Source organism: Lethenteron reissneri, chromosome 71 (assembly GCF_015708825.2).
Source record: "Lethenteron reissneri isolate LAM-NWPU_2019-01 chromosome 71, ASM1570882v1, whole genome shotgun sequence".
Taxonomy (NCBI): domain Eukaryota; kingdom Metazoa; phylum Chordata; class Hyperoartia; order Petromyzontiformes; family Petromyzontidae; genus Lethenteron; species Lethenteron reissneri.
In genome coordinates this window covers 91,543-106,365 of record NC_083849.1, presented here as the reverse complement: position 1 = coordinate 106,365, position 14,823 = coordinate 91,543, and the positions used below count along the sequence as shown (strand labels likewise).

General features: G+C 51.7%; 1 protein-coding gene across 1 annotated transcript; it reads right to left on the bottom strand.

The window, feature by feature from the left end:
• Positions 1-432: 432 nt before the first annotated feature.
• On the bottom strand, positions 433-9,218 carry LOC133361239 (actin-related protein 2/3 complex subunit 5-A-like). Its single transcript, XM_061580141.1, has 4 exons — positions 8,957-9,218; positions 3,148-3,220; positions 1,286-1,462; positions 433-817 (listed from the first exon to the last, which is right to left on the bottom strand). The coding sequence occupies exons 1-4, from the start codon at positions 9,094-9,096 to the stop codon at positions 755-757; spliced, it is 453 nt and encodes a 150-aa protein (XP_061436125.1). The 5' UTR covers positions 9,097-9,218; the 3' UTR covers positions 433-754.
• Between the last annotated feature and the right edge of the window lie 5,605 nt (positions 9,219-14,823).

Below are 14,823 nucleotides of genomic sequence, written 5' to 3'. Positions count from 1 at the left end.
ACTCGATGAGGCTTTCCTGGGCAAGTGGCAATATTATTACTTAAACCTACAGCCCATTTCGCTGGAATGGCCTGAGCTCACAAGCCAAGCAGGGCTGGATATTACTTTGTATGGGCAACCCCCATGCATAACACAGGTGTTATAGGCTGCTTCGGGGCTATGTTGTCAGCAGAGGGAAGATGCAGAATAACCCATTGTACTTTACTACACTCAAACGTCTGTGCCCTGCCTTCATCCAGCATGGCAAGCATGGTAAAACAATCCCCATGGGGAGGCACTCATCCAGCAGTGGCGTGACTAGAGGGTTGCACACGTCCGTGAACTGAAAGCAGCCCGACTTCCAGAGCACATTCAGTGCCATGACGACCGAGTGGGTCTATTGAGAGGGATCAGCAGGTTCTATAAAGGCCGCAACTTGGGGTGGATACCAGGGAGGGGAGAAGCGGATTTATTGCGACTGGTGTGCTGCACCGCGGCACAGCAGCAGCAGCAGCAGCCCTCGGCTCGCCATACAAAAACATTCAAACAAATCCCGGGGAGGGGAATGCCGAGGGTGACGGTGAGCGGTGGCGGTAAGGGGCGAGCGTCGATCGTAAAAATCTCTGGTGGTGGACTTGGTAGCGAGCGGTATGGGGCGGTGGTGTTTGCGTTGAGCATCGGTGATGTGAGCGTTGGCGACGGGTGATGATGGCGGTAAACTTGAAGTGGGGTCGATGAGCGGCGTTGGTTGGTGAGCCCACGGTTGTGTTGCCCCTCACACCATCTTGCGGGCAGTGAGCACGCGAACTACACAGCCCAGGCCGCCCACCGCCAACACCTGCCAAGCAGAGACAGAGACAGCATCAGCATCAATAGAAACCCCGGAGTCTGCACACAAAAATCCCTTGTAGAGCCTCACCAGACTGTTGGGGCAAGTGATGTTAGCGAGTAGCACCTATGAAGGCCAGAACGGCACAAGGCGGTGGATGGCCAGCACCACGCCTGGCCACCGCTATCGCCCTCGTGGCGGCGTTTACACACCGCACCAGGCACTCATTTCAGATCGAGTTGACCAAGGGGAGGCCCAGAATCGGTGTGACCGGGAATCGAACTTGGGCCACAAGTCTCATAACGCAATGCGCCAACCACCACTACACTACCGCTCCCCATGCAAATACAGGCACGCAAATATCCCCCATGTAGTCTTGACAGACTGTTCGGGCAAGTGCTGTTAGCGAGTAGCACCTATGAAGGCCGGCACGGCGCACGACGGGGTGACGCGCCCACAACACGCGCCGCAACGAACCTTCTCGTGCCACTGCAGCAGCACGGCGCTGCTGTTCTCGGAGGGTCGCTCGAAGCCCTTGTAGACGTACTGCATGAGCAGGTCAACGCTGCCCTGGTCCAGCGAGCGCACGCCACGCTCCATGTCGGCCGCCTTGAACGCGGTCAGAACCTTCAGCACAGTAACCTCCGCTCGCTCCTGGTAGACCATGCACGGAGTTAGGGTGTGACACGGTGCGCGGTGAGACACACACCATGACAGAGTGACACACAAGGTGATGCACACCATGACCTCCGCTCGCCCTAGCTCACCACGCACAGAGATACGGTGACACGCCGTATGGTGATGCACACACCGTGACACACCGTGCCCTCCGCTCGCTTCTCACACACATGCAGAGACACGGTGACACGGCACACCGTGACACCCTGCGGCACACCGGGATATACCACACACAGCCAAACAAATCAAACTGTCACCTGTACAAGCGTTTAACAGTGATTAGATTAGTATTGAGCTCTCCGCTAAACTGAACAATCCTCACAATCAAATTAGCAATTACAGGGTTACGCAAATACGACTTTGCAGAAATGCTCCCATAAATCATACAAATTAAGATGCGGAAATGTTTGCATTAGTTACGTGAGCACAAATAGTGTAGAGCGGTGAGGTTGCGGATGAACACCAAAACGCCACCTTCACAGAGCTTCTCTCAGATTAAGGTAGATATGTTTGTAGCGTTGTCATGTTAGCATTACGTAATTGTTTAGTTTTCTATGCTTAGAACTATCTTTTTCCCATGTTTCTATTGCTAGTTTTCATTTTAAGTAAATTTAATGAGTTACTTACTCTACAGTATGTACTATGTGTATCTGTGTTGTGTGTGTGTATGTAGACGACCCTACATACACTTATGTGTAAGTGTGTATATGTGAAGTCTCGGCCGAGCCGAATGTACGGTAAACACTTGGAACCGACTGCTTTCTATTAACAATGCATCTTAATAATAACCACAATTGGATACATTATATGTTCCGTTAGTTAAATAATGGGTAGTGTAGATATTCGATGAAATGAAAGCATCATAGTAAGTGCAGAGCGTATGCACAGCGATACGAAACAGGTAGCGATAGAAAACGGATGACGGCGTGATACAGCAATGAGAGAAAACGGTGGGGTCAGAACAATTCCTTGGCCTCACCTAAATATCGACTATGAGACGATACGCACAGTTGGCTACGTATGCCGAAACATAAGTTATATATACAGAGCATACCACACCACACTGCTGACCACACAGATGCACCGTAACCCACCACACGCCACTAGGGTTGCCATCGGCCCCGGTCTGACCCAGACAATCTGGTAATAGGTGCCCGTGTTGGCTGGCAGGAACTGATTTGTAAACGAGATCTGGTGGCACCGCGTTGATTATCGCAGGATACTGCACAGCGTGGACAGAGGCCACGGTGGCGAGATGTTAACGACCTTGCATCTAGGAGGCCGTGGGTTCAATCTCGACTCTGAGGCCTGTTGTAGATTTGGACTTTGCATGTTCTTCCCGCAGTCGTGTGGAATTTTCCGCAGGTTCTCCAGTTTTTCCCTTCACATTTATTAACGTGCATTTAAGAGTATTTGGCTTCAAAAATCTTCTACACGATAAGCTCCTTTCGTTGATATATAATTTGTGGCCAGGCAGCTTCTCAAAAAGAGCTACGTAGCTCAATGGGCCTTTAAACTGGTAACAATAAAACAAAAACGGTGACCTCACGCTGAGAAATACGTCCGGGTTTGGCCGACAGTAGAAAAGGCGGCAAACGGACGCACGAGACCAGGACGACGCTGCAGGGGTTGGTGGGTCACGGGGGCAGGGGGAGTCGCACCTTGACGCTCTGGCTCTTGGAGTTGAGAGGAGGGTTCTTGAGAGCTGCCTTCAGAGCTGCGACCATGTCTCCCGTGGATGCGCGGGTCAAGAAATCAACGTCGTCAACATCATCATCAGCGTGAACATCACCGTCACCATCAACATCAACATCAGCGTGAACATCATCATCAGCGTGAACATCGACATCGGCGTGAACATCGACATCACCGTCACTATCAACATCAACGTGAACATCGACATCAGCGTGAACATCGACATCACATCACAGTTACCATCAAGATGAGCGTCAACATCATCACCGTAAACATCAACATCAGCGTGAACATCATCATCAGCGTGAACATCAACATCATCACCGTGAACAACATCATCACCGTCAACATCAACATCCTCATCAACAACGGGGTGTGGCCACACAGCCCCAGTGGCAGCGTCTACGTTAGTCGTGGAGGTTCGCAGTTGGAACCTAATAATCATAGCGAGTCCTCAATAGTATCGTGGTTCGTACTCCAACCTGTCACGCGGGGAGACCAGGGTTCAATTACCTGTCGGGGAGAGCTAAACTTTTTACACACAAACTGCTATTCTGTGCGTTTAGTTGTCCTTCCCCCCGCACCTCCGATTAGCACGGTTGGCTACGTACGGTGCGAAAGAAGTCCAACATACACGCGTGCCTATTACTGCAGGTGTGTTAACCATGAACACGCGCCGTCTTGTTTCACAGTGGACATCTAAGAGACCTGGAATGTTTTTCGAAAAGAGACTAGCGTCACCGGCCACAGTTGTCACAATCGAGATGGTAATCGATTCAGAAAGTGGTTACCGGTTAGCACCGTTCGGCAATGGCGTGGTGCAACACAGCCCGAAGGGCGTGGTAATGAGGAAGTCGCAAAGGCAGCGGGTTTGAGTTGGGTTTTATTTTATTATTTTATTGTGAGTTTCCCGTTATAACCCAACTTCTGCCATCCCCTCGTGTTTCGTCAGCTCTAGCAAGGTCGGTGGTCTGGGTAAAGGTGCGGAGGTCTCTGCCTTGTCCGCCCTGAATTCACAAGCAGAACCCGGCTGCAATTCACCCAATCATCTCATCAATCAACACCCTACATCAACAAAACCTAACGCTAACCCTTACCACAACCAAACCCTCACCCTAACCTTCACCAAACCCTAGCCGAAGCTTCACCTGACCCTAATCCTCGCCATAATCCCAACCCAAACAAAACCCTTTACCCCAACCCATCCCGTATAGCCTGAACAGACTGTAGGGGCAAGTGCCGTTCGCGAGCAGCACCGATGAAGGCCGCCACGGCGCACGAGGGAGTGGGTGGCCAGAACCACGCTCGGCCGCCTTTGTCTCCCCAGTGGCGATGTTTACTCCACCCCACGCCAGGAACTCATTGAGGCCCAGTCGACCTTGGGGAGGCCCAGAACCGATTCAGATAATCGTCACTGGTGTTGGTGGCCGTGAGCGCGAATCGAACTCGGGTCGCCAGGTTCGTAGCGCAGCGCGCTAACCGCTCTACGCTCTCCAAACACGGAGCAGAGAACACGCACAGCACATACAGACACAGCACATACAGACACAGCACATACACACACAGCACATACACACACAGCACATACACACACAGCACATACACACACAGCACATACACACACAGCACATACAGACACAGCACAAACACACACAGCACATACAGACACAGCACAAACACACACAGCACATACACAGCACATACACACACAGCACATACACACACAGCACATACACGCACAGCACATACAGACACAGCACATACACACACAGCACATACACACACAGCACATACACACACAGCACATACACACACAGCACATACACACACAGCACATACACACACAGCACATACACACACAGCACATACAGACACAGCACATACAGACACAGCACAAACACACACAGCACATACAGACACAGCACAAACACACACAGCACATACACGCACAGCACAAACACGCACAGCACATACACGCACAGCACATACACGCACAGCACATACACGCACAGCACATACACGCACAGCACATACAGACACAGCACATACACACACAGCACATACACACACAGCACATACACACACAGCACATACACACACAGCACATACACACACAGCACATACAGACACAGCACATACACACACAGCACATACAGACACAGCACAAACACACACAGCACATACAGACACAGCACATACACACACAGCACATACACACACAGCACATACAGACACAGCACATACACGCACAGCACATACACGCACAGCACATACAGACACAGCACATACACACACAGCACATACACACAGCACATACACACACAGCACATACACACACAGCACAAACACACACAGCACATACACACACAGCACATACAGACACAGCACATACACACACAGCACATACACACACAGCACATACACACACAGCACATACACACACAGCACAAACACACACAGCACATACAGACACAGCACATACACACACAGCACATACACACACAGCACATACAGACACAGCACATACACACACAGCACATACACGCACAGCACATACAGACACAGCACATACAGACACAGCACAAACACACACAGCACATACAGACACAGCACAAACACACACAGCACATACACAGCACATACACACACAGCACATACACGCACAGCACATACACGCACAGCACATACAGACACAGCACATACACACACAGCACATACACACACAGCACATACACACACAGCACATACACACACAGCACATACACACACAGCACATACACACACAGCACATACAGACACAGCACATACAGACACAGCACAAACACACACAGCACATACAGACACAGCACAAACACACACAGCACATACACACAGCACATACACGCACAGCACATACACACACAGCACATACACACACAGCACATACACACACAGCACATACACACACAGCACATACACACACAGCACATACACACACAGCACATACAGACACAGCACATACAGACACAGCACATACAGACACAGCACATACACACACAGCACATACACACACAGCACATACACACACAGCACATACACACACAGCACATACACACACAGCACATACACACACAGCACATACAGACACAGCACATACAGACACAGCACAACACACAGCACACACACAGCACACACACACACAGCACATACACACACAGCACACACACAGCACACACACAGCACACACACACACAGCACATACACACAAGTTTAACAACACTTCATGTCGATATGTATTCAGCAGTGGCTATGCCGTGACGACCGAGGAGCTGAGGGAGGCTGCGTGGTGAGAATGTCACCGGGAGACAGGAAGAGGACCCCACACCGAGAGGGGGTCACGCCTGGTGGTGACGGAGAGGACCCCACACCGAGGGGGGGTCACGCCTGGTGGTGACGGAGAGGACCCCACACCGAGGGGGGGTCACGCCTGGTGGTGACGGAGAGGACCCCACAGAGGGGGTCACGCCTGGTGGTGACGGAGAGGACCCCACAGAGGGGGTCACGCCTGGTGGTGACGGAGAGGACCCCACAGAGGGGGTCACGCCTGGTGGTGACAGAGAGGACCCCACACAGAGGGGGTCACGCCTGGTGGTGGCAGAGAGGACCCCACACAGAGGGGGTCACGCCTGGTGGTGACGGAGAGGACCCCACACCGAGAGGGTCACGCCTGGTGGTGACAGAGAGGACCCCACACAGAGGGGGTCACGCCTGGTGGTGACAGAGAGGACCCCACACCGAGAGGGTCACGCCTGGTGGTGACAGAGAGGACCCCACACAGAGGGGGTCACGCCTGGTGGTGACAGAGAGGACCCCACACCGAGAGGGTCACGCCTGGTGGTGACAGAGAGGACCCCACACAGAGGGGGTCACGCCTGGTGGTGACAGAGAGGACCCCACACAGAGAGGGTCACGCCTGGTGGTGACAGAGAGGACCCCACACAGAGGGGGTCACGCCTGGTGGTGACAGAGAGGACCCCACACAGAGGGGGTCACGCCTGGTGGTGACAGAGAGGACCCCACACCGAGGGGGTCACGCCTGGTGGTGGCAGAGAGGACCCCACACAGAGGGGGTCACGCCTGGTGGTGGCAGAGAGGACCCAACACAGAGGGGGTCACGCCTGGTGGTGACAGAGAGGACCCCACACAGAGGGGGTCACGCCTGGTGGTGGCAGAGAGGACCCCACACAGAGGGGGTCACGCCTGGTGGTGACGGAGAGGACCCCACACAGAGGGGGTCACGCCTGGTGGTGGCAGAGAGGACCCCACACAGAGGGGGTCACGCCTGGTGGTGACAGAGAGGACCCCACACAGAGGGGGTCACGCCTGGTGGTGGCAGAGAGGACCCCACACCGAGGGGGTCACGCCTGGTGGTGACAGAGAGGACCCCACACAGAGGGGGTCACGCCTGGTGGTGGCAGAGAGGACCCCACACCGAGGGGGTCACGCCTGGTGGTGACAGAGAGGACCCCACACAGAGGGGGTCACGCCTGGTGGTGACAGAGAGGACCCCACACAGAGGGGGTCACGCCTGGTGGTGGCAGAGAGGACCCCACACAGAGGGGGTCACGCCTGGTGGTGACAGAGAGGACCCCACACAGAGGGGGTCACGCCTGGTGGTGGCAGAGGACCCCACACCGAGGGGGTCACGCCTGGTGGTGACAGAGAGGACCCCACACAGAGGGGGTCACGCCTGGTGGTGGCAGAGAGGACCCCACACCGAGGGGGTCACGCCTGGTGGTGACAGAGAGGACCCCACACAGAGGGGGTCACGCCTGGTGGTGACAGAGAGGACCCCACACAGAGGGGGTCACGCCTGGTGGTGACAGAGAGGACCCCACACAGAGGGGGTCACGCCTGGTGGTGGCAGAGAGGACCCCACACAGAGGGGGTCACGCCTGGTGGTGACAGAGAGGACCCCACACAGAGGGGGTCACGCCTGGTGGTGGCAGAGGACCCCACACCGAGGGGGTCACGCCTGGTGGTGACAGAGAGGACCCCACACAGAGGGGGTCACGCCTGGTGGTGGCAGAGAGGACCCCACACCGAGGGGGTCACGCCTGGTGGTGACAGAGAGGACCCCACACAGAGGGGGTCACGCCTGGTGGTGACAGAGAGGACCCCACACAGAGGGGGTCACGCCTGGTGGTGACAGAGAGGACCCCACACAGAGGGGGTCACGCCTGGTGGTGACAGAGAGGACCCCACACAGAGAGGGGGTCACGCCTGGTGGTGACGGAGAGGACCCCACAGAGGGGGTCACGCCTGGTGGTGACGGAGAGGACCCCACACCGAGGGGGGGTCCAACGCAGAGATGGAGCGACATGACCCCGACCCCAAGCCAACAGTTACCAGGGAAGGCCCCGCTGAGATATTTAGCTGGGGCCGAGCTATCACTAATGATAGCTCAACAAAGTGGCGCATTAGCATCGTGTGGGAATGTATAGCAGCCAAATGTTGAGTCTAAATCCGAGGGGACAAGCTGGAGGAGGGCAGGCGTCGTCAGGGTCGGGATGGAACCTGCGACTTCCTGCAGACAAGGCGACGGGTTATTACGATTAGTTCGGTTCTGTCGGTAAAGTCACGAAGGTATCCGGGTGAGGCGGGGTTGTTCAACATCTCGCGAGGCACTCAGCCAGCAGCGGATAGACGCTGACCGGGCGAGCCGAGACCCCCCGACTAGGCCCCGGCGGCTCCTCGAGCTCGCCTGGACGTGCCGCCGCGTCGCAGCAAGGATATTGCCGCAGCGCCGCGTCCACCTCGGCCTCGTCGGGGCCCTGCTGCTCGGCCGCCTCCTCGGGCTCGTCCACGAACTTGTTCTCGTCGTACTCGTCCACGTCCACCTTGCGGAAGCGGTTCGACATCGTGTTCTTGGCCATGGCTGTGCTCGATTGTCGCCGGGTTCAGCGCAGACGGAGGAGAGAGACGCGGAACGTCGAACAGGTGGAGGGGGGAGCGATGGGGCGGTGGCGGCTTCCGGCTGGGAGCTCGGGAGCTCTTCCTCTTCCAGAAGAGGTAGAGACGCGTCTGCGCTGTTCTCTTCCAGAAGAGGTAGAGACGCGTCTGCAATGTCCTCTTCCAGAAGAGGTAGAGACGCGTCTGCAATGTCCTCTTCCAGAAGAGGTAGAGAGGCTTCAGCGGTCAGCATCTTTTTCTTCTCTTCTTCTAGATTTGAAGTTTTGGTGACTGCAAGGGTCCCAAACTCTTTGGTTTTTTCGGTAAAGTCACGTAGGTGAAAAAGGAAAATCAATGAAATCACGACGTTTCGGAGGCAACACAAGCTCCCGTCTGCAGGTGGAACCGTGGCAGCAAAATCGCAGTGTCAAGTGAAGAGGGCTCTCAGAGACAAGAGATTATATACTGGTTAAGGGGGGGGGGAGGAGCCAGGATGGGCCGTGGGAGGGGCTAAGTTAAGCCGCCTTTAATGATGCTGCAGGGGATGAGGGGGACGGAGAGAGCGCCTTGTGCAGGCGGTGGTGGCAAGTGGTGGAAAATAGGTGAGGCAGTATTTAAGCTGACAAAATGGTTGCCTCGCAGTATACTGCAGTAAACTATAAGGCTGCTAAAGTTTAACTTAGGTTTAACTTGGTTAAAAAAGGGGCTAATCAAGCTGGGAATAGAAAACAACTGGAAGAAATTGGAATGGCTGTACAATTATAAGGCAGCTAGAGTTTGGCTTGGTTGATGACATCTGTCCAATGATTGCTCAATTTAAAACCATCCTCTCGGTTGAAGTTGTGTCTATGTTTGTATATCTGGATGGCTTCATGGACAAATCTTTGGTAGTATCCAGGAGGTTTGCAGAGTACTTTGGTATCGGAGAAAACAAAATCATGAGAACCCGCTGTGTTGAAACAATGATCAGCTACGGCCGAAGAATTGGTTCTGCCGTGTTTCAAATCTGATTTGTGCTCGCGAATTTGGTCAGAAATATGTCGTTTCGTCTCCCCGATATAGCAGTCACCGCAGGTCCAACTCAATTTGTAAACACCGGGGTACTGTAAGTCAGGATACGGATGGGATCAGATCACGGATCTTCATCTTCTGGAAGAGGATCTTCGGTCATAATCGCTTCCAGAAGGGGCAGTAGACCTCTTCGGCATCTTCGTATTTTTTCTAGATTTGAAGTTTTCGTGACTGCAAGGATCCATACTTTTTTTTTATCAATAAGTCACATAGGTAAAAAAATCAATAGGGATCCGACTAACAGCCTAACTACTAAAACCAACAAGATCATCACTAGTTCGACTTCCCTAATCGAACCAATCAAACGTCTCTCCCGAGAACTCTCGGCTGCGGGACCTCCCAGATTCTATGGTCTTCCCAAGATCCATAAAGAAGGTACCCCATTACAGCCCATCGTGTCCACGATCAACTCACCTACCTAAAAACTAGCCTGTTTTCTATCGGATACTCTGCTTCCCTTCACTAGCAAGACCACCTCAGCAGTACTCAACTCACTTGGTCTCTCTAGTCAAGGACATTGTACTGTCTCCTGATGATGTCCTCGTCAGCTTTGATGTGGTCTCTCTGTTCACCAAGGTTCCAGTGCCTGACACCATAACAATAATTGAAGACTTAGGCCAACATGAACTGGACCCGGATGTCCCTGCGCTGGTTAGGCACTGTCTCACCAACACGTACTTCACCTGGAATGGTACCTTCTACAAACAAAATAAGGGTACCCCTATGGGCCCCCCCTTGTCACCAGTGATAACCAATGTTTTCATGGAGACATTTGAAACAGACGCCATCCAGACATCCACCCTGTGTCCTTCCCTGTGGAAGAGATATGTGGATGACACTTTCGTCATTTGGCCACATGAACCAATTTCTAGACCACATCAACTCCATACACCCATCCATTAAATTCACCATGGAAGTGGAGAAGGATGGCAAGCTACTATTCTTGGATGTTCTGTTTGAGAGGAGGCCCATTGGCTCTTTGGGACATTCTGTTTACAGGAAGGCCACCCACACAGATTCCTACGTGAAGCCTGATTCGCACCACCATCCGGCACAAAATAATTTTCTCATCAAAACACTATACCATAGGGCCCACTGCATCTCTGACCAACACCACCAGGCCAGTGAATTAGAACATGTGTGGTGGTGGTATTGGTGCACACACACGCCAAACCGGCCGACTTATAATACTTACCGGTGCGGGTGATTGTGTCATCTCTGGCCAGGCCTCCTGAGGGGAGGGAGCTGTGGGATGCGTGCAGTCCCACAGAGCCGCACCCCTCTAAGAGAAGCGGTACAAACCTGTTTGGGGTGGTTGTTTGTTGTACGCCCAGGGCCTCCTGAGGGGAGGGGGCTGGGGGGCCTGTGTGATGCCACAGAACCCCGTCCCGCGGTGGGAAATCGTATAAAAGGTGGGACCCGGAGAGCAGAGGGGGAGTTAGACCCAGCCAAGACGAAGAACCAGTGAAGACTGAAGGCCAGCTAGCGAGACCCTGGAACTCCTCTGACCCGCTGCCCTTTTGAGGGCCGGGCAGAGCAAGCCAGCGGTGCGACCCCAGAGCAGCGAGGTCCGATGTCCTTCTGAGGGCCGGACTCGTGTGGCTGATGGTCGGGACCTGTGCCGAAGCTGGGCCAGGTTAGTGAGCCTCATCGAGAGGAAGGTCTGGGATAGGGGGAAGTAGGGAGTTAACGTGGGGAGTTAGATGGGGAACACTTCCCCCGATAGACCGGGTGAAGAGGCCGTTACCTCTTCGAGTGTTCGGGTTGCTACCCTGCTGTAATTGTGGTTATCTGTAATAAACACGTGTTGCCTCTATCAACCTTCTCCATCGTCAATTAAGCCCACTACACATGTACATCTGGCCCTCAAGGTGAACGGATACTCGGAGCGTGCTATCCGCCAAGCTGTTTCTCCTACCGTGTAGAAACAACCCCCTGAGACTCCGATCAAAATCATTATGTTGCCATACATAGCAGGCGTTACCAAAAAGATTTATCAAATTCTAAACAAACACAAGATCCAGGTCCGATTCAGTACAGTACACAAAATCCGTGATCTGATGCCATCCGTAAAGGATGTCATTCCTGACTTACAGTACCCTGGTGTCTACAAACTGAGTTGCACCTGTGGTGATTGTTATATTGGGGAAACGAAACGACATATTTCTGACCGCATTCACGAGCACAAGTCAGATTTGAAACACGGCAGAACGAATTCCTCGGCCGTAGCTGACCACTTATAACACTGCGGGCTCTCATGACATTGTGTTCTCCGATAGCAAAGTACTCTGCAAGCCTCCTGGATACTACCAAAGATTTGTCCATGAAGCCATCCAGATACACAAACATAGCCATAACTTCAACTGAGAGGATGGATTCAAATTGAGCAATCATTATAAGGATGTAATTAACCAAGTTAAACTTTAGCTACCTTATAGCTTACAGTCATATCCATATTTCCAGTCTTCCAGCTTTATACACCACCATCACTAAGATATTTGATGTACAACAGTGTTCCAATAGCGCAAAAAATGGTTCCCCCCATCCTACTCTCCCCTGCCCCCTTCCCCCCTGTTTTCCGCCACCCATCCGACGTACAGGCCCTTGCCCCGACATCACAAAGGAAATGATGCTTATCTATCGGCTTAACTCCTCAGCTAATTCCCCTGCCCATCCGCCCGCGAAGCCGCGTGCTCTCCCCCCCTCGGCCACTTGGCTCCTCCCCCCCTAGTACCCTATATAAACGTGCGTCTCTAAAGAGCTCTCTTCATACGCTACAGTAATTTTGCTGGAGCAGTCATACCTCATGACAGAGGCTTGTGTTGTCTTCGAAACGTCGTGATTAAATTTAATTGTTTTCATTTTTAATTAACTTTATTAGATTTTTTACTTACGTGACTTTACCGAAAAAACGAGAGAATATCTTCGTATTTCTTTCGGTTTTTAATGTTTTTGGGGTTTTTGGTAAACATTTTTAGTTTTTATTGGTTTTGGGGTATTTTCTTCTGTTTTTAGTTTTTTCTGTTTTTGGGTTTTTTGTTCAGTTTTTGGTGGTTGTTGAATTTTTTTCATTTTTTTGGTTTTTAATGTTTTTGTGTTTTTAGGGTATTTATTTCCCTTCTACGTGACTTTACCGAAAGAACCAAGAATTTGAATCCCTGCAGTCACGAAAGCTTTACATCGAAATTTAGGGTATTTGTTTAGATTTTTTGTGTTTTACTTGGGGTTTTGCCATTTTTGGGGGTTTGTTTAGGGTTTTTAATGTTTTTAGGATTTTTTTTGGTTTTCAGTGTTTTTTGGGTATTTTGTCAGTTTGTAATGTTTTAAAGGCCCGAACATTACAACTCTGTGTGCGGTTTTTTGGTTAGATTCATTTGGCAAGGGAAACTAGTTGGCTTTCCCTCTGCTACACTCGCTTGAAACTTTGTCCTGCCACACCCAGTGAGTCACAGCGCTAGTCTGCCATCACGAACCAGAGGAGATGAATGGTGAACATTTAATAGAGAAATGGAACAGTTGTGCTGGTCTTTGGAAACAGTTTTAAACAATCCAGGACGGTTTGCTTGTATGGAAACATTCCAACTGTGATTGTATTTGTTTGGAATGTCCCAGCGGCAGTCGAGGTTTTTGGCAATGATCTGCAGGGATGGTGCGTTTCCGTTCCTAGCCGCGAGGGCATATATCCTTGTTACTGCGCCGTCTGTTAGCGTTGGTTCACGTTCGGAGCAGTGAGGAAGCCCGCTTATCTTGCTTATGTTGTTGAGTTGCGTCGGCAATAAACCCAAAGGGCAACCTTACCCGGTAAATACAGTAAACCATCTAGTGAACCACTGCAGTCTTTGTTCCTGCAGTGAAGGAATAACAATGCTACACCAACTCTCTCCCGAAGCCCTCTTCTGGCTAACAGACCTCGACATTTTCATGTATCTCCTGAACATATTGCCAGAATTGGAGTAAATTGTAATATGGTGCCACCTAGTGGCGATACAGCTCAGACGAGTCTTAAGTAAACGGGCGGCAAAGCTTAGTTATAGATTCATGTTCATCATCATTATCAACCAAAATTAAATCCAATGCTGGATGGAGGCCTCTCCAAGCTGTCATCAAATTTTCTTGCAATGCTACAATCCACGGAGCACCTGCATACATGTACGAGCTGATTTCAGAGCTCTATATCTTTGATCTTTAACAGTGCATTTGAAAAAAAATTGATACTCCTACTGATGCTCCTGCTGTTGTGGAGTGACTCATGCAGCCAGCTATCGCTACAGGGTTTGGTGGTACATGTTTTTTGTCGTAATAGATTTTTACCCTTTCAACTGGTACAAAAACTGACACCTTTATACATGGCATCATGTTTGCAATAACCACAACACAAGCAGTCAAAATGCAAACAAAATGAAACAACTCTGATAATGATATGCACTGTCCTTGAAGTTGATTGGTCCACACCCGAGACAGCTTTTCTTAGAACCTAGTCTCCATTGGTGTTGGACCAGATGACGGCTTTAGGCCAGATGGCGCCTTTTGGCCAGATGGCGTCATCTGGTCATTATCAGAGTTGTTTCTTTTTGTTTGCATTTTGACTTCTTGTGCTGTGGTTATTGCAAACATGCCTTGTATAAAGGTGTCAGTTTTTG